At 38.7% G+C, this 19,459-nt stretch overlaps 1 protein-coding gene across 3 annotated transcripts in view; it reads right to left on the bottom strand.

Annotated features, from left to right (window-relative positions):
• Positions 1 to 2,630: 2,630 nt before the first annotated feature.
• Positions 2,631 to 19,459, bottom strand: part of BICC1 (BicC family RNA binding protein 1) — a 279,797-nt gene continuing 262,968 nt past the window's right edge. For 2 of the 3 annotated variants that reach the window (XM_046027901.1, XM_046027902.1), the window contains exons 18-21: positions 15,256 to 15,412; positions 11,190 to 11,350; positions 8,349 to 8,448; positions 2,631 to 2,761 (exon numbers count right to left, since the gene is read on the bottom strand). In XM_046027901.1, the coding sequence (XP_045883857.1) occupies positions 2,631 to 2,761; positions 8,349 to 8,448; positions 11,190 to 11,350; positions 15,256 to 15,412 (549 nt within the window). Of the gene's footprint in view, positions 2,762 to 5,499; positions 5,579 to 8,348; positions 8,449 to 11,189; positions 11,351 to 15,255; positions 15,413 to 19,459 lie in introns of all 3 variants that reach the window. The other variant, XM_046027903.1, reaches the window with a different exon arrangement.

Raw genomic sequence — 19,459 nt, 5'->3', positions numbered from 1 at the left:
CAGAGACATCTTCCAATTCTGCTGAAAAAGGCAAAAAAAAAAAAAAAAAAAAAAGACACATTTCATCTAGCAAGGGCAATACAAAGGGGTTATATAAATTTATTTTTCATATAACACTTGATTAGTTTAGAAAAATTCCCATTTTCAATGCTTAATTCCATCTCTCATTTAAAAAAAAAATCACTAGAAGGACAAAAAAACCCCACAAAAATACAATCTGTATCTGTTCTCTATTTACAGATAACCGGTCATTATTAAGGCACAGACTGATTAAAAGCTAACATTTATTCAAATAATCCAAGTATTTTGTGCATCATATAACACTAACAACACCATATACTGTAGTGTCATATTCCCTTCATTGCATCAAGAGAAAGTGAGAAAAGTAATTTCCAGTGTTTTTTGTTGTTGTTGTTTTTAATTTTTAGCCACCCTATTTAATCTAGTTTAACTGGGACAGTTTTCTCTTTGGCATAGTATCAAAGGACTGTTCATAAAACCTGTTATCAACTTAATACTGTGAATTCATCCCATCTTCCTCCTATTACAACTGCATGGTAGAGCTGGGGAAAGAGCTCTAAATGATTGTTGTTATTATTTTTTCTAATTTAGGAAGGTCTTATTAAAGAAATGAAATTTACAGCACTGAGTGGAACAGGAAACGAATACAAATTCTTACCCTGTGCTGAATGTGTTGCATGATGTGTCCATACAGCCACGTAAAGCCGGGAACGCCATCGTACATGTGACTTGTGCACAGGATGACTCTGTTGTACTTGCAAAAGAAGCAATTTAGTTCTCACACCTAAGCATGCAAGATTTAGTTTAGGAATGGGCATCCCCTTCGTGCTGTCATTACAGATAAAATTTTATGACAGGCCCATTACTTATGCCTTCCGGGTTACCAATATTATTTTTTAAGGTGAAATTTTTTTCTGTGTGCAAAATTTCAATTCTTTTTCTTACTTTAATGGAAAGACTTAGTCATGGAAAAATGTCTGGCGAATCTTTCTAATCTCACATTTGTATGAAACTCCCCAATTGTTATGTAGGCTTATGTAATACCTTCTGCTGAGAATGTGTGACAGTGGTTTATGTCCATGTAGAAAGTCTTGAATACTGAACATAAATAAGTCATTACAGTACAGGTAATTCACAACATTTCCTATGGGAAAGTTTTCCAACAAATCAATACACTTGGAAATAATATTGTCTTGAAGAAAGAGAGGCACTTAGTGATTTTCTTCATGAATTGAAAACCCTTCATAAATCTATAGTAAGATGTCCGAAAAGACCTAGGAAACAATGTTGCCTGATTTCTTGGACTTTCACAGTATAAGATAGTAACAATGAGTCTAGCCACTTAGAAAATAGGCTTTCTTTTTTTTTTTTTTTTTTTTTTGGGTCTTCCTTTGGAACGCAGTTTTTATAAACTGTCACCCTGGAAACTTAAATAAAGCCTTTCTGTTTCTCAACAAACACAAGTCTAGTTCAAGCAGACAGATACGGTTTTTGAAAGTCCTGTGACCATATGGAGCACAGCTAGAGTGTCCATGATAAGGATAGTAATCTATTTCTCCTCTTAATGGCAACAGTGCTGTCTTGTCAGATGATTATTTGTCTTTTTTTTTAAATAAAGTGACAATCTAGGGCTCCAGTTATTGAATGCCGTCCATTCTCTACCATAAATCTCTAGTAGATATCAATTTAATCAGTTATGTACTGTATGCTTATAATATCTAAAAATAAAAGTTTGATATAAATAAGTGTCCTTTAGTGGCAGTATACTAAAGAATCGCCCTTTGCCTTCAGACAACCATTAAAATCATTTTAGCAATACAGGCAGCGGCTAAATGATGACTGCAAAGGGTTAATATTGCAAAGTCCATCTGGTCTCTCTTTGTACCTGTTATGTGAAATAGGTTAATTCCTAATTATTTCTAGATGTTGACATAAATGAACAGAACTGGTCCAGAACCAAGGGGAGTCATTTACATTTCCCAAAGTCAGAATATTTGGCACAAAACTAATAATCCAGTACCATTTCAAATAAAAATTTGATTGTCAGAAAAGTATGCCTAAATCTGATTTGTACCAATACATCAGGTGACATGAAAGTTGAGAGAAAGAGGCATGATTTCCACAGGACAAGAAATTAGAAAGTGTAAAGTGCTGAAAGACCTCAATAATTATTTCAAAGCAGTACCAGAAAATTCCATTTTGATTATTTTTTTAAAAATCCCCAAATCCCTAAACAAAACAAGCAAACAAAAAGAACCTCTAAGTTTTCTGGCATCCCAGATGTCAATTAATCCTTCATTTTAAGTAAAAAATCAGTGCATACATTACTTAGGTAAATAAAAACAGGAAATAAAGCCCTACCCTCAAAATGCAAGTTCTGTCGGACTGCCGCTTAAAAAAAGTCATCCAAATGTGGCATTTCTGTATGATGATATAAGTTCACCTTCTCTCTTTTCTTCCTTTTTGGCACAAAGTCCAGGTTTGAGTAAGATGCGTTGGTCCTGATACCAGACACCCAGAGTACTGAGGACGGTGTGCAGTGAAGGCTGTTCACAGATCTCCTGTGTCCAACTTGACAGGTTTGGCGGGTGCATGCCTCAAGGATATTGCTACCAGCGACCACTGACACTAGCAATGTCTGAATGATACTGACGGGGTAGCCTCCCACTCGCTCCGCCTTCCAGGAAAGAGGTGCGTGCACTTGGTGGTTCAAAAAGCTTTCTTCGATTTTTATTTAGTTCTAGAGAGAAAAAGAGAGAATTGTTAGAAGCTCAATGGAAAAGTTCTACAGTCTACGGGACAGGGCAGTAGAGCCCAGAAAATGGTGACATAGAAGGGTTTTGGAGGGAAAGTCAATCTGGTAGCAAAAGGAAAAGTTTTAGCTGCCGGTCAAGACATTTCTGAAATGCTAGAAAGTCTGATATTAAATGAAGCATGTTGGTAGCGAGAGAACCAAGGACAGTAAATCATTTTTATTGCAGTTTGTAGACTATCTGGCAGATATGTCATGTTCTCAGAACCCTCTATATTCCTGGTAGACAAATTAACCAGTTTGAACTATCCCAAATGTCATTGCAGAGGCAAGGAAAGGGGAGCCATCAGAGGTGGTGAAAGGCATATGAGAGGATGTATTACCAATGACACAGAAAATTATTGCAGCTACTGAACTCATCCATGTCAAACACAGCATTCATTAAATTACTGAAGTCAGACATGAAAAGACGACTCCACATAGAAATGTGAGAATAACGAAGGAGCACGATGAAGTGTTAAGCCACAGCCCAATGGCTCCCCTGACTCATGATGCCTCTGCTCCCTGAGTCAGAAAGAGTTGTGTGAGGAACTGTATCAGCAGGAGTTTCCTTTGAATAAAAAAATCAACTTAGTAAAAATACCAACGGTTTATGAAATTATTGTAACTGAAAACAACTAATACTTGAACTCAAGTTCTCAGGGAAAAACTAAGATGTTTTATTTTCATTTTGAAAAACCCAGAGTCCTGAGAAAAACACAGTTTACTTTGCCTTTCATCAACTAGAAATTATTAACCAGAAAGGAAAAAATTAATTGAAGTGGTCCACCCAGTTTATCACTATGCAACAATCCCCTTTCCCCCAACACATGTATTTACAAATCCTCAAACCAAATGATGTAACTCTTGCTAATGAACTCATACCAGTAAAGAGAATTGTCATACTCCGGAAATTAGAGTTCCGATAGCCATCAAACCGAAGTATCAAATAATGGGATTATATAGTTGATGTGATTAAAGTTGTGTTGTCTTTTCCTTTTTCTTTCCTGCCTCCCTCCTTTCCTTCCTTCCTTGTTTTTTGGGCAGGAGTAGAGCCAGCAATCCAAAACGAGCATTTGCACAGTAACTCAAAACATTCTCACCACCACACGGGTACAGTCCCCTTTCCAATTCTGAAGTTGCACTGCAAGCTATGGCTACACTAGTGCTGCGGTTCAAAACAAGAGACTCAGGTTGCAGGGGATGGTCACAGGTGGCTAGGGACAGCCATACGGCTGGGTGTGCACTTATCTCCCAAGTTCTGGCAGATGAACCAGCACCCTTAACATTTCACTCCGCTACCTTCCAAAATGTAAATGTCTGCCCCACAGGGGTGATGCAAGAGTGGAGACATCTCTCTTTTGGTCATAGTGAGGTCTTAGGGCAGAACAAAAATAACAGAAATTTAGTAGTGCTTATTATAAGATAAGCACTTTATGATTTCGTTTGTCCTATTTAAGTCCTCCTTAAGGAGTAAGTGATATTACTATTCTCCATTTTATTTATTTATATAATTTTTAAAGATTTTATTTATTTGAGAGAGAGACAGAGAGTGAGTGAGAGAGAGAAAGCATGAGCCAGGGGAGGGGCAGAGAAGCAGACTCCCTGCTGAGCAAGGAGCTGGACATGGGACTCGATCCCAGGACACCAGGATCATGACCTGAGCTGAAGGCAGGCGCTCAACTGACTTGAGCCACCAAGTACCCACTATTCTCCATTTTAGATAAGAAAATTGAGTTTTAAAAATAACGTTTAAGTGACAGGCTGAAACTCTATCTGCCTATATAGAGGTCCATGTTCTGGGCTTTAGGCTCCAATGGTCCATCCAAGTAGAGAAGACCAACTGAGGCATCGGAATACAAATTTTAAAAATCAGTAGTTTCAGGTATGAAAGATAATACAGCTATACTTCAGATTTCACAATACCAAATTTATTTTTTAAACAGAAATTCTAACACATCTTTAAAACTCTTGAGAAACAAGGAAGATATTTGTACAAGCAAGATATATGCAGGTTCCTTTATAGATGGCTACCTTCAAACTCCTGCAGAAACACTGTAACAATGACATTCCTACTAAAAGTTGAACACATGTATCTTGTTTAAAAAACAGAGATTCAGAAATCAAGACAGAATTTAATGTACTTAAAGGCAACTGTAAGAGAGTTAAGAAAATGAATCCCCTTAAAAGTACATGGCTTGGGAAAGTTTTATCACCTTCTAGTTAGAGGACTGTCTTTGGTCTCCATTTTCTCATGAGAGAATAACCCATGAATCAGGAGAACATTTCCGTACTATCGAGAAAGAAGAGGAATGAACAGGTGAAACACCAGTCTCCCCTAGCACACGTAACGTGCACAATTGAGCACATGAAGAAATTGAGCCACTGAAGACAAACACATTTTTAAAAGAGACATTGAAAACTTTATTCTGGAAAGTCACATCAACTAGATTTTTGAAAGCATAAAATGATCATGAAGGAATTCATCCATTCCCTAAAGAAATAATTTCTAAATAATTTCTAAGGTATATATTTCTAAATGTGAAACAGATAAATCTTCCAGAGATTATTAAAGATCAAGTCCTACTGAAGAGACTAATTTTTGTTGTTCTTTTTTATATTATAAAGCAAACTCCCTCCTGATTTTTTTCAAGTAAACCTAAGAGATAGTTTGGGAAAATACCAACCTTTTTCTTTGAAATTCCAAGGTTCACACAATCCTGGCAGCTCTCAGGATCTTGTTGCGGGTCTGAACAGAGTCACAAACTAAAAGAATAGGTCAGGAAATGTTAGATCTACCTGAGGCCGATGTGGGAAGCCTGTCAACAGGATGTTAAAGTTCCTTTTACCTTGTCCCTGTACATTTAGTTAATCTCTCACTAAAATATTCTGAGAGAAATCAAAGAATTTTCAAAAAATCATAGATCTGAAAAAAGACCATTTTTTCCCCCTCTGATCTGTCTCTACTAGAGATAAATCTCCTCTCCTTCTATGACATTAAAAGAAATGTCCTTGGGCCCAAGATTAAAAACAAAATAAAACCTTACACTGAAAGAACAACCCTGATTAGAAATTAAAAATCTACAAAATTTTAGAAAGGAATTTTGAGCAAACTCTGTATCTAACCAAACAATATAACCACAAGACAAACATGAGTAAAAGCTGCCTAGCTATCCTGCATTCTATCCCTGGAAATGGAATGTTCTGAGACTAGGAAATGGATGTCTTTGTTATCAGATGAGCTGAATTGGAAAAAGAAGTTTTTCGACAAAGGGTTTCTCAATAAAAACATTACTTGCAGAGAAAACAATTTACCAGGTTCAAACAAATACGCTCAACAAAGTAAGGCAAAATCATACTTAAAATAATTGAATACTTCACACTGTGCCAAACATTCATAAGGCATCTATTCAAAGCCTCTTATTTCCTTTAAAAGCAAGAAGACCTGTGAGCCCCATTGAGAGAGGTGGTTTACAGAAGTAGTATATAACCACAACAGAACCACACTGAGGATGAATGAAGAAAAAAAAATTTTAAAGAAGCTTCAAAACCCCTCCTGTTTCCACTCTACTCCTCCAAAACCCATCTGGAATACATCACAAATGTCTTCCAGAATAAAGGTCCCAATCATTTAGAGATATCTGCTTGTTGCTGGAAGCTTTACAAAGTTTGGTGCACAAAGAAAGAACTTAATTTTCATTATATGGTCCCTGACATTCCATGATTTTCTAGTGAATAATTAATTATCAAATTCTAGGACATAAACTTCTCTGGTATAAAGGTGCCTGCCCACAAGTATATATTTACACTACAGGCTCAGTTATTATGTGAGTTAATCAAATTTCAAGTAGTATATTAATTTCTTTTTTAAATTAATAAAAGAACATGAACATATATAAGGTTAATTTGAGTCTAGAAATAGCATTTAGGGCTAAGCTTCAGAGTAAGCAAATTGCAAATTATCCTATTGCCACAGGTAGTAAAAAGAGAAAGAACGAAACGGTGTACTGCTAATCACATACACTGCTAAAATTGTTATTTTCACTACCCCTGATGACACAGCGCATGGAAGGACAGACCTTAGAAAAGGAAGGTAATCTTACACAATCATCCATTCCAACCCACCTTCATGGTTAAGAAACTAAAACCACATGAGGTTTGGAAACTCACCCAAGGACTAATGCCTTAGCAGAGGCAAAGCCCAGATCTCCTTATGTGAACACAGTGCTCCTCCTACTATACAAAGCTGATCTTATGAACAAAACAAGAAAAAGCATCTACCCTGTGGAGTTTCATTAATGCAACTACGTGGGTGCGCAGGAGGGGAGAAGACTTCTCCAACTGACGCCTACAGAATCCTATCCACGGAGGACCCTAACAGGCTGCTCAGTAGCTGAATTTCCACCCTTCTTTCAGAGCTGCTCTGCTTATACGTTTCAGGTATTAGGTCTATATATACAATTTCCTGATGGGGTTGGGAGAGGGATGCACTCTCAGGCTAAAATTAAATGGAAAACGACTGAGGTTTTTATTTTATTTGCTGATCTGATAAGTGAATGCTGTTTGGAGAGGACTTGCACTGGGAAGGACTTGCACTGGTTGGATGGCACCGCTGGCCTCATATAGGCAGAGTCTGCAAAAACCAATGTTTGGAAAAGGCAAAGTCATTTTCCCACCACACCTGACACTTGGCTTCTGCCCTTGGTGTCTCTTTCTGAGAAACTGGCACACATATAATATTGATATTAATGAACTTCAAAAAGTAACCTCATTTTTTTTTTGACCTTTATGTTTCTTTTTGCCGTTATATTTCTCCAAACAACTTTTTGAGGTACATGGTTATGTATCTGCAGATTCCTGACTCACCACCCAGCTTAATTCCTCTTAAATGGCAGGTACTCAGGAAATACACATAAGAATGTTTTCTAATACATAGAATATGCAATAGGTGCACAAAAAAAAGGTGGTCTGGTAGACAGACAACATTATCTTCCTTCATTCTGTAGCTACACTCAGGATACTACACTCTTCTGTGACTCACAAATTCTATTAAGAGTTTGGGAAAAATTTTAAAGCAAGACAATACTGCCAGATTGCAGCTACAGCAAGGACCATTCTCTTCTCTGGTGCAGTTATCTCAGCTGGCAGACAAGGATACATGCAGGTGGAACATGACAGCCAAACCAGAGTAATTACTCCCAATGATTATTGCTTAACACAACCATGAAAAGGAGAATTCCACCTCTCCCCCATTCTTAAGTTCTGCAAAGGGCAATTTTGGTTAGATCTTGCTGAAGAGATCTGTTTTAAAGAACAACATTGTCAAGGCAGGTTTTCAGGCCAACGCCTTGATGAAGGAGTAGTAGGGATGTTCTCAGACTTTGTCACACTGTTAGTGGGAAAACGCTCTAGAACCACAACCACAAGGTGTCAGCGTGTAAGCAAGTGGTTGATGGACAGAACCAGCCCCACTGGCTGGGGCCACGGGCAGAAGTTATTCAGATTTTAAAATGTGAGTGTGAGGATTTATATTCACCTGAGATAGCAAGTAGCATTTTCCTTCTGGCACCAAAAGTCGTAATTCCCAGCTCCTTCAGATCCTGATCTGTGAGAGTGAGGAATGTTTGAAGATCGATCTGTAGGTGAAAAAGTAATAATAACCAATACATTGAGAACTTATTTTCTTGCTTACTAAAAGTTCAACTCATTATTACACATATTCCATTTACTAATATGCCTACTGCCAAAAAGGAACAGTGGTGTCACAAACCGAGGGGACAAGGGCTAAGTAATAAAGGTGGTGAAAAGTAAATGATGATTCTGGCATAAAACTTAGGCTAAGCCAGTAATTTACTGCATTTGAGATTAAATATTTAGGTCTTAGCATTCTGGCAGCCAGAGCAAAAAGGGAAGCACAAATTCTATAGTTTTGGGGAACTCATAAGCGGAAGGATACATACCTGTCCAGAAGAGAGAAACTATTTCCTAGGTTTGGATTCTGAATTGGTTAAGCATAGCGCTATAAAAAGAAATCAAATAATATAATCTCTGGTATCCTCCACTGTGTTCTACATACGAATGAGAGAAGAATTCCTAAACTACATCAGACACATGGTTCACTTGGCTCATTCTGGCAAATTATGTCCAACAGTGGCATACAAGAGGTATTTCCAGGGACAATGTAATTGCCCTCTCTGGCATTAGCAATAAAGTAGCTCAAGAATATGACCCCTCCTTTCAAGACACTGTGGAGTAACGGAAAGGTAATGGGCTCTGAAGCCTGAGAGAGTTGGCTTTCTATTCTGCCTCTGCCATTACTAGTTGTGGGCACCTAGGGTTGACAATACTGTACCCTATGGGGCTCCAGTGGGCATTAAATATGATTGGAGATATAAAGCAATGGGCTCACCGAAAGTGTAAAATAACTGACAGCTATGGCTAGTAATTATGTATTTAGACATCATCTGTGAAAGTGGCTAAATGAATATTCAACTTGCTTACAATAGACTAAATCCCACAAGGTCACTTACTGGGAAATTCTTGTTAAGTGATATCTAATTATTAGAAAATATTCTACATGTAAGAAACAACCAAATTTATACTTTTCATTCAAATTATATAGAAATTAATTTGAGATATTCTGTTTTCATTTTGAAGGTATATCCAGATCTTAGAAAACCTTTTTGTCTATCATGTCTAAAGATATGTTTTTAGAAATTCAATTAAATAGAGATTCTCTATGTTAGGGATCCTCTCTTTCTAAAGGGCAAGAGAGTAAATATTTCCGGCTTAGTGGGACAAATTATCTCCTTTGCAACTATTCGACTCTCCTATTTGAGCTTGAAAGCAGCCACAGAAAATATGTAAATGAATGAGTGTGGCTGTGTTTCAATAAAACTTTATTTACGAAATCAGGCAGGCTTGCAGGCTACAGTTTGCTGACCCCTGTTCTAGTTAAAAAATATTCGATAAAGGCAGTCTGGCTTTTATTTTATCCTGTTTTCTTCCTTCTTGGAGTAAATGGATAAGAAGTACCTTTGCTGACCTCTGGTCTAGTTAATAAATATTTGATAAAGGCAGTCTGGCTTTATTTTGTCCTGTTTTCTTCCTTCTTGGAGTAAATGGATAAGAAGAACCTTTAATAAATTTATTTCTATGCTTCTTTAAATATTAAACACACATAGACAAAACAAATCAAATATTATTGAATAACAACCAATCTTTTACTTCAAAATCTTCTTTGTCTGGACAAGTTAAAATACTCTGCCCTTGAACTTCTCAATCAGCTATCCTTGTCTAAACAGCAAAACTAAATCAGTAAATACAGTTTTTTAATGCATTTGATGAGGAAAAGTGTTATTCAACTTAGAGAGTTCATTTAATTCAGTTAAATGAACACTAATTTAGATTCAGGGAAAAGAACAAAATCAATACCCTGAAATCCAATACACACAACTTTTTTTGTGTTAAAAAACAAAAAAGTTCACCAATTAAACTTAATTACTTAATGAACCATGGGCATAAATTTATGATATAAACTGCATAATAAAAAAATCTTAGATTATTTTTGATGCATTTGTGCTTGGGAATTACTGACTTAATCAGATCTTCTCTAGCATCAACTAAGCCAAACTAGCATAAAACTTAAACCAAGTCTGGATTTGAAAAATACATACGTTTACTGAAATATTCTAGCTTTCTATTGCACTGGGTTAGCTGTGCCCTAGTAACATGACAGCATTAATGGAAAGAGTCATGTTCAGGGGCTCTTCTACTTAAGTCAGTGCATAATAGTCATTGCTTATTGGTTTGACCAAAATCCATGGTGGTGATGTTTCGGAAGACATCACATTTCTGTCTTAGCTCAGGCAAAAGCCAAGCAGTAGATTAATGAATAAATTAACATATATAAAAAGCACATTCTATTTTGTGGGAACAGATTCAGTAACATGACGAAGATGGTGAACATGACGAAGATGACCACAGATTTTACTTTAGACGCGGTCTTTTAAGTGCCACCAATGAAGGTAACAAAGATTAAGGGCTGAAATGATCTTAAATACAGATTGCTGCTGAGGGAGCTGTGAGTCAAAAGTTCCTATGAATCAATACACTGGTTAGGTCTTTTAGCTCAAATTGGGGAAGGTGTGTTTTTGGAAACCAAATTTTCTCTATTTTTGCTATCCTGTGTTTACTAGTTGCACTAAATAAATAAGAAATGAGATGACATTTTCTTAGCAGCAAAAACACGTTATGAGACTTTAGTAAATGCTCAGTGAAAGCACAGGCATAGGTCAATGAGTGATTTCATTCTAGAAGCCATCATACATACAACCAAAACGAAGGTGCCCAGGAAAATAAACAAACAGTGACTGACCTCTTGTTGCTGGAAGACGTCTGTGTATTTGCCCAGGCCCAGTTTGCTAAAGAGCTCAGGGAGGTCAGAGCCTTTGAAAGAGCTGTTCAAGTTACAGCCATTGCTTCCCGTCAGCGAAGAAATGCAGTCCATGTAATTGCTACTGCTGAGATAGTGTTCCGCTGGAAGGCAAAGCAGAGACAAGCTTCAAGTGTAAATGCCCAGAGACAACATGGTTTAATTAAAAATTTTAATCACTCAAATATTTTAGATTTCATTGTGGGGCTGAACAGAGCAGTAGCTGCCGAAATACAGCAATTCTTTACTGAAACACTGGCTTTTCATTAATGAAATGCTGGTTATTACTTTCAGGGAGGCTCTTGCCATTAAAAAGCTACACTTGGGAGGCAGCAGCTCAGCAGCAGTACCTCTGTAGTTAATAATCATTAATCATATTCTCCCTGAGCATTCAGAAACATTTGCTCTTTGTAATTGATTTGATGTGAATTAAATGAGAAACTGGAAGAAAGACCCCTGGGATATAATAAAGGTATGGAAAGTTACTGTAAGTCCAGACTCCTTTTGGAAAGCAGGATGGCCCTCTGTATCCACACTTGTGCTTTCCTGTGGTCAGAGGAATTGTAGGATATTGTAACGTGTAAATCTCATTCCTTACAAAAATATAATTGGGCAGTTAGATTACAAAACAGAGCACTTTTAAAATTAAGAGAAAATATGAAGTGTAAGAATGGTGGTGGAGTTTCTGGATTTAACTTACGAACATTAGTTAACTTAGAAAATTTCGAAGACATCAATGCTGAACTAGCCTTGACTCTGTGGCTGATTTGGTGGGCCAAGATTTCTCCAGATTGTCTGTGGTTCTCAGACCCAATAACATGCACTGCTGGGTGATGGACTAGGGAGCCATGCCAAGCACTTGGCCAAATACTCAAACACTCTTCCAGAGATGCTTCGGAGAACCTAGCAGAGCCGTGTAGCCACCCCTACCTCCCTGGCCAACAACTGGCTCTCAGTCACGTGGGGATTCTTCCTCTTAAACCAAAGTTGCAGCTTCAGGAAGGATTCCCAGACTGGCAAGGGTGGAGGGCACTCACCTAGCTAATTAGATACATCGAATCTCCTTTGGTCAATGCATTCTCCAAATCTAAGAATCCGGTTCCACACTTTTTTATGTGCCACTGATCACCTTCTCTGGTCATTTTAATCTCCCAACTAAGAGTATATATACTTCCTATATCTCAAGTGGAAGGAATTTCCTGATCAAGTTTCTCTTTCTCTTAAAAAAAAAATAGATGTTTTAAGGGTGCCTGGCTGGCTTAGTTGATGGAACATGTGACTCTTGATCTTGGGGTCATGAGTTCAAGTCTCACAAGGGGTATAGAGCTTACTTAAAACTTTTATAAAAAACACATATTAAAAAATAGATTTGGGGCGCCTGGGTGGCTCAGTGGGTTAAGCCGCTGCCTTCAGCTCAGGTCATGGTCTCAGGGTCCTGGGATCGAGTCCCACATCGGGCTCTCTGCTCAGCGGAGAGCCTGCTTCCCTTCCTCTCTCTCTGCCTGCCTCTCTTGTGATTTCTGTCAAATAAATAAATAAAATCTAAAAAAAAAAAATAAAAATAGATTTTTTTTTCCTATTCTTTTTTTAGATTTATTTATTTATTTGACAGAGATCACAAGCAGGCAGGGAGGCAGGCAGAGAGAGAGAGAGAGAGGGAGGAGGAAGCAAGCACCTCACTAAGCAGAAAGCCTGATGCGGGGCTCGATCCCAGGACCCTGGGATCATGACCTGAGCCAAAAGCAGAGGCTTAACCCACTGAGCCACCCAGACGCCCCTAAAAAATAGATGTTTTATCTCTTGTGGGGAGAAAGTGTAGAGACAAGGACCCAGGATCAAACCCTGAGGACCCCCCAACACTTAAAGGTAAGGACCCAAAGTCATCAACCCAGTGAGGTGCTGGTTTGAGGCTGACACAAAGCAGAGTTTGAAGAACACATGGGAGTAACCACCAGAGCTGACAATACGGAGGTTACTGGCAGGATGATCATATAATTTACTGTCCAAATGATATACATTTACTTTCTCTGAGAATAAAAGAGAGTTTACTGAGAATCACATTGGAACAACTGGTATAAGCAGGGATGTCTGAAGAAAACCTGGACACTGGTGATTTTGAAAAGAGTGTCAAGAAAAATTGTCTAAAACTGTGCTGTTGAATACAGTAACCACTGGCCACATGTGGCTACTGAGTGCCTGGAATGTGTTTGGTGGGAATGAAAATGTTCTGTAAGATTATGAAATCTGGTAATACCAGGTTTTGAAGACTTAGCACCAACAAAATGTAATATATCTCATAAAAATGTCTTTATATTTATTGCATATTTAAACGACAATATGTTACATATCGTTGGCTTAAGCAAAACACTAGTAAAATGTGAAAAAACATGTTTTAAAATAAAATGTTCTTAGTGATAGTATGGCACATAATTTCTTTTATATTTCTTATTTTGACTACTTATAGTTTCTATATTGTTTTAAACTCCCTCTGCTCTGAAAACATCTAACAAAAGACAACTATTTCCTTAATCATTCCTTTTTATTAATGAGTTTCCTATCTTAACCCAAATCCTGAACTTCAATTCAGCTAAGTTGTACAATCAATTTTAATTATCCAGTGTTAAGCGAAGGGAAAGGAGATAAAGACAGAAAAAGAAAGGCACAAAGGGAATTTATATTGAGATACAGAGCAGAGATCATTTCCAGCCCTAGATCTGCATCCAGCACCAGCCCGCCTCTCAGCTGCTGCAGAGGCACCGTGCCCATGCAAGTCTCCAGGCTACTTCTGTCAGTATACTAGAAATGTGTTTTCTTATTTTAACCTGGCTGACATGATGACGAGCCTTTTCAAATCTGAGACCCTGGACAACATGGCCCACCTGATTGAAGGTAACAACTGACGGTAGACCACGTCCACTACACTCATTCAGAATGCCCTTCTTCAAGTATTCTTCAAATATGCCACGCTATGTGTTCCACAATTCCAAATTCATCGAAAACCTTGAAAAAGGCCATTAGGGGCCTATCTTGTGATTACTATCATCAATTCTTGTCTGCTTACCTATTTATACAGCTCAAAACTGTGGGTACTGTTACAGACAAAACCACTGGACTCATTCTAAGTTTCAACCACATTTGTTCAAAGCCAGAGCCTCTGCACTTTATTTTTTATTATTTTTTTTTAAAGATTTTATTCATTTATTTGACAGAGATCACAAGTAGGCAGAGAGGCAAGCAGACAGAGAGAGGGGGAAGAAGGCTTCCTGCTGAGCAGAAAACCCAATGTGGGGCTTGATCCCAGGACCCTGAGATCATGACCTGAGCTGAAGGCAGAGGCTTTAACCCACTGAGCCACCCAGGCATCCCAGCTTCTGTGCTTTCAACTCTTTTTTCTTTTTGTGCCAATTCAGCTTTAACTTGCCAGTTTAAAAAATCAGATCTGCTCTTCACCTTCCATAGCTCTCCACGGGGCAAATCTGCCCATTTTCCCTCTGTTTTCCACGATGCTAATGGGACAGCATTCAGCTTGGCTCCTTTACATCCCTGTGTTTTCCTCATCATACGGATGTTTTGCGTGAGCATGGCCATGCGTTCATTCAACAAACATCTACTGAGTGCCTAGTAAGTGTCAGAACTGCTGGACACTTGGGAAGAAACAACAAATAAGGCATAGCCTAACAGAACACTCAGCACCCTGGCAATGAGTGAGAGCTTGCTGAATGCATAAATGTGTATCCTAGCCTGTGAAGCTCAAATTCTCTGCAAGTATAAAAATGCAAGTATAACCAGTGCTAAGTGAGAGCACAGACAAAAGGCCATGGAAGCAGAGAACTACGCCCTCTACTTCACCTGGGAAAACGGGGAAGGCTTCACAGAGGAGGTGGCATAGGATTATGCCAAATACTTGAAGGCAGGGGGTACAGAGTTTATATTTGAGCATCACCCTAAATCAAACAGACAAATTTCAGGCTGATTACATCTAAAAGTATGATGAAAAGTCAAAGCTCACTTGATTTGTTTTGTTTACGTTTGGGGCTGCCAACAGAAGCTGCAAATTCACTAGGACTTGGGGGTCCTATTCCATTTCGGTCCCTCCAGTTATCAGATTCACTTCCACTTCCCAAGTGTTCACGACTGCTGGACCTCGAGAGGGACATTGATGAGCCCTGTAAATAATCAAAGTCAGATGCGGACATATTAAGGTAGGTTTCCTAAGATTTGAGGAGAAGAGAGTCTACATCAGACCATCACCAATTACTTCTCTGTTTAACCACTGCTGTTTCCCCACACATGCTGATTCTCAGGAGTCTGTGGTACCTGCCTATATGGCCTCGGCCCTCCAGCCACCAAGGACACCTGGTAATATACGCAATGAAGTCTTTCCCCTTCATTATCAGAGTGCCCAACAGAGGTCTGAGAGCCCTCAGGATAAAGCCTTGCTCCTCTAAGTTTTGGAGCAGTAGATACTGAGAGTCCTCCCTATTTTGGGGAACTACAAAACAAATCCTCCAGCTGGTACAGCAGAGATTCTCTGCCTTGGATCACCTACGAAGGACAAATAGGAATGTGGATAGACCCAACCCTTTGATAGGAATAGAGCTCCTAGGCTAAGTGAATCAGAGTGGAGGGGGCTGCCATCTCTTCCATGTAACCCTCATCCCAACAATGATAGGGTCTTTCCAATAAATTACAAATACCTGAAAAAATTTACCTTTTTTAATTCCTCTCCCCAAAAATAAAAATGTAAAAGATCTCAACATTTGCACTGAATTTGCATTTATTCATTCATTTATTTAATCACTGGCATTTTACTTTGTACTGCATCTACAGTATTCAAGTCAGGAGTCTCTGGTTTTCAAAGTAGTATGTTAGGGAATTCTAAGAGAATCTTTCACTATTCAGTAAACTCACTTAATTCAATCTCACAGCAGCATAACCACGCCTTCCCTTTTTAACACTTTTTTCTTTGAGGCATCATGAAACCACACTCCCCATGTCTTTAGCCTATTCCCTGTAGCTTTGTAGGACTTTCCTCCACCTTTTCCATTCCAAACGTCACACTACCCTGGGCTTGGCCCCAGCATTCCTTCTTGTCTCTCTCTATACTTTCTCATTAAGTTATCTCACCCTCTTTCAGATCTGAATGACAACCAGGGCTTCCAACCTTCTACCTCCAGATTTGACTTCCCTGTCGAAATTTATAATAATTAAACCGCCAATCTGACACTCCATTTTACTGTCCTATAGGCATTTTAAACTTAGAATGCTTGAAATTGAATTGTTGATTACCCATCCCCACTAGCTACACTCATACACACTCCTCCCCCAGAATTCCTACTTCTCACCTAGTTGCTAAAGCTGAGCTTCTAAGTTGTCATGTTGCCTTCCCCCACTCCATCAAATCCATCAACAAATTCTATTGATGTCATCTCTAAATATACCCCAAATCTACCTACTTCTCTCCATCTCCACAACTGTAACCTGTAGCCACCTCACAAATATTTTATTCTATTCTTGCCTCCCACCCCAATATCCATTTTTCATAAAGCAACTAGGTTGGTTTTAAAAAAAAGGCAAATTAGAACAAATGATACCTTCTGTATGAAGTCTTATAATGCTTTTCTAGTACTTTTCCAAGGGCTGAGGTGCTCCCTAACTGATCCGCTGCCTCTCGCTCGAACTCTCAGTCTTCATCACTCTACCACCCTACCCAACTTCTCCAGAATATACCAGCTGGTTATGTCTTTAGGGGATCAAGGCCTCCCATCCAAGTACTAACAGGCCCGACCTTCTTAGCTTCCGAGATCAGACGAGATCGGGCACGTTCAGGGTGGTATGGCCGTAGACAGGTGATCAAGGCCTATTACTCTTTCCCTAGATCTTCACAAGGCTGGCCCTTTCTTGTCATCTAGAACTTAGCTTAAATGTCATCTGCTTATAAAAGGTCTGCTATAACCACCTAATGTAAAGCATCTCTATCTTCTATTTACCAGGGATTTTTTTTAAATCACCTAAAGACTTCTTGTTTGTTTGTTTTGTATCTCTCTGTACCCACCAAAAACAAAGTTGAACCTGTGTTCAAGCACTGTATCCCTAAAATTGTCTCCAAAAACAAAAATGATGTTTAAGAAATATTTGTGGAATTACTGAATCTATAAATATCTTTTCCCACCTCTATGGGAGGTACTTTGCTGACTTTTGGGAAGGGGCAGAGGAAAGAAAGGCTCCTGAGACCAAAGAACTAGTGTTTTCAGTTAAAATCATCTTTAATATTATACTTCAACCAAGATAAATCCAGTGTAACAAGGGAAATAAGAATATGCTCAAAACTGGCAATAACCAGAAATGTCAATAAGATCATTGCTGTAGTATTTATATGTATATTTAAAATTCTGCATCTAAACAGATGTTTTTAGCATAAAAACACATTCATCTAAGATCTAAGCAGACTTAATACACACGGCTATATCAGACCTGGCTAAACATGGTGATTTCTAAAAACGTTAAGTAAAACATAATCTTGTGATATCTACTAGTTCACTATCTACTCACTAACTTAAAGTGCCATAAAGAGCAGCTCATCTCCATTCTTGGATTTGTAAGACTTAAAATAATCAGACAACCTCATTACTCTTAGTGGTGGGGAAATTAAAAACCATCTTTGAGTCCCAAAGCCTATTTTCATTTGCTTCAGGCAATATGCGGCAGAGAGGGGTAGCAAACAGAAAAGCAAAATCCTAGACCTTTCATATTTCTGTTGATGTGGCAGAGATACTATAGGTGAAAGCAGCCTTTTGTTCAACCTTTTGTGTCTCAGTATTTGATCAAGTGGATGGGGTCATATTTTTGATTCTTGGAGAAAACAAAAAAATGCCTCAAGCTGCCGGCATCTTATCTGAAGGAGCTCTTTGGAACAGGCTCATTTCTCAAAGCTGCCCTAAAACTGGAAACAACTGTTCAAGTCTAGCTTCTCAGAAATCTGACTAAGAAGCTCAAAGCATCCACTTCTTGCCTCAAGCAAGCTTCCTAGAGCAGGAAATTCTGTGAGCCTTGATCCCTGGCACACGGAGTGAGCGGCACATTCCCATCAGAACCTATTGGCTAAACATGCTTCTTCTCATAGATCAGCATTCCGCTTGTCCGTTTGGTTTGGTTTGTTAAAGAATAAGGGAAAATGAGTGTTTCTTGCCACCTTCTAATTTCAAAATATTAGCGCTGTAGGCAGAGATGTGGTTAATTCTTTAATAAAAATGTTTAAGTTCTCCCTACTTTTCCCCAGGTCCTTCTCCATCACACCCTGTCCCATGTGCTAACCCTAAGAAGCAATCCTCACTGCTCAGTTTTTAAGCCCTCTGAGCTATGGCAGAATAAAGGAAAAGGCATGCATGTGCAGATCACAACTGCACAAATTCAGATCTTGTTATTGTAAGGAACCCTTCCATCCCCTTTCAATGGATTTGGGATACATGAAGAAAAGTTCAAGTCCTACACAACAGGGAAAATCTAGAACACCATTACCAAAGAAAGTGTGGTTATATCTTTTCATCAGCATTGTTGAAGGGCCTGTAAATAAACACAGGTTACATGGTGAGAGCCCATGCACAGATCCAGCTGCTCACACCCTATCCCTCACCTTCCAGTGTGAACAGGTTGCTAGACATTAACCACAAAGGGGGAACAGGCTAGCCCAAGACAGCCAAAGCAAGAAAAGCCACAGGAGGGAGCTCAGCCACTGAGTCAGACCCTGCACATCTCTACCTCCAGAAAGTGGTCTATCTATCCTTGGACAGGGGCTGGAGCAAATAGTCTTTTAGGTTCTAAAATAATTTCAGCATCCTCCTCCTAGGGTTACTCCCCTTTAAAGCAGCGTTTTTAGAAGGGTGTCTGCATCAGAATCATACTAGGCTTTTGCTGAAAATATAGATTCTTGATTCTTGCTCCTTATTTGATGACTGGGATCCTGGAGGAAGCATGTGCATTTCTACCAAGCTCTCCAGAGTGAATCTTATATATGTTAAGCAATGGCAACATAGTTCTAGATCATTTACTTAACACCTTTGCTATGTACTCTCTTGGGTTAAACCATTAATAAGAGAAATATAAGGAAATTTTGAAAAATAAACTCAACTCCTTTCTGTGACACCTACTGCCATGACCTCAAGTAAGACACTTAACTGATCACGGTCTCTCTTTCCTCACTGGGAGCTTGTAGC

Source organism: Meles meles, chromosome 13 (assembly GCF_922984935.1).
Source record: "Meles meles chromosome 13, mMelMel3.1 paternal haplotype, whole genome shotgun sequence".
In the NCBI taxonomy this organism is placed as follows: Eukaryota; Metazoa; Chordata; class Mammalia; order Carnivora; family Mustelidae; genus Meles; species Meles meles.
Note: the sequence above shows the minus strand (reverse complement) of the source record. Positions and strands in the feature narration are given on the sequence as shown.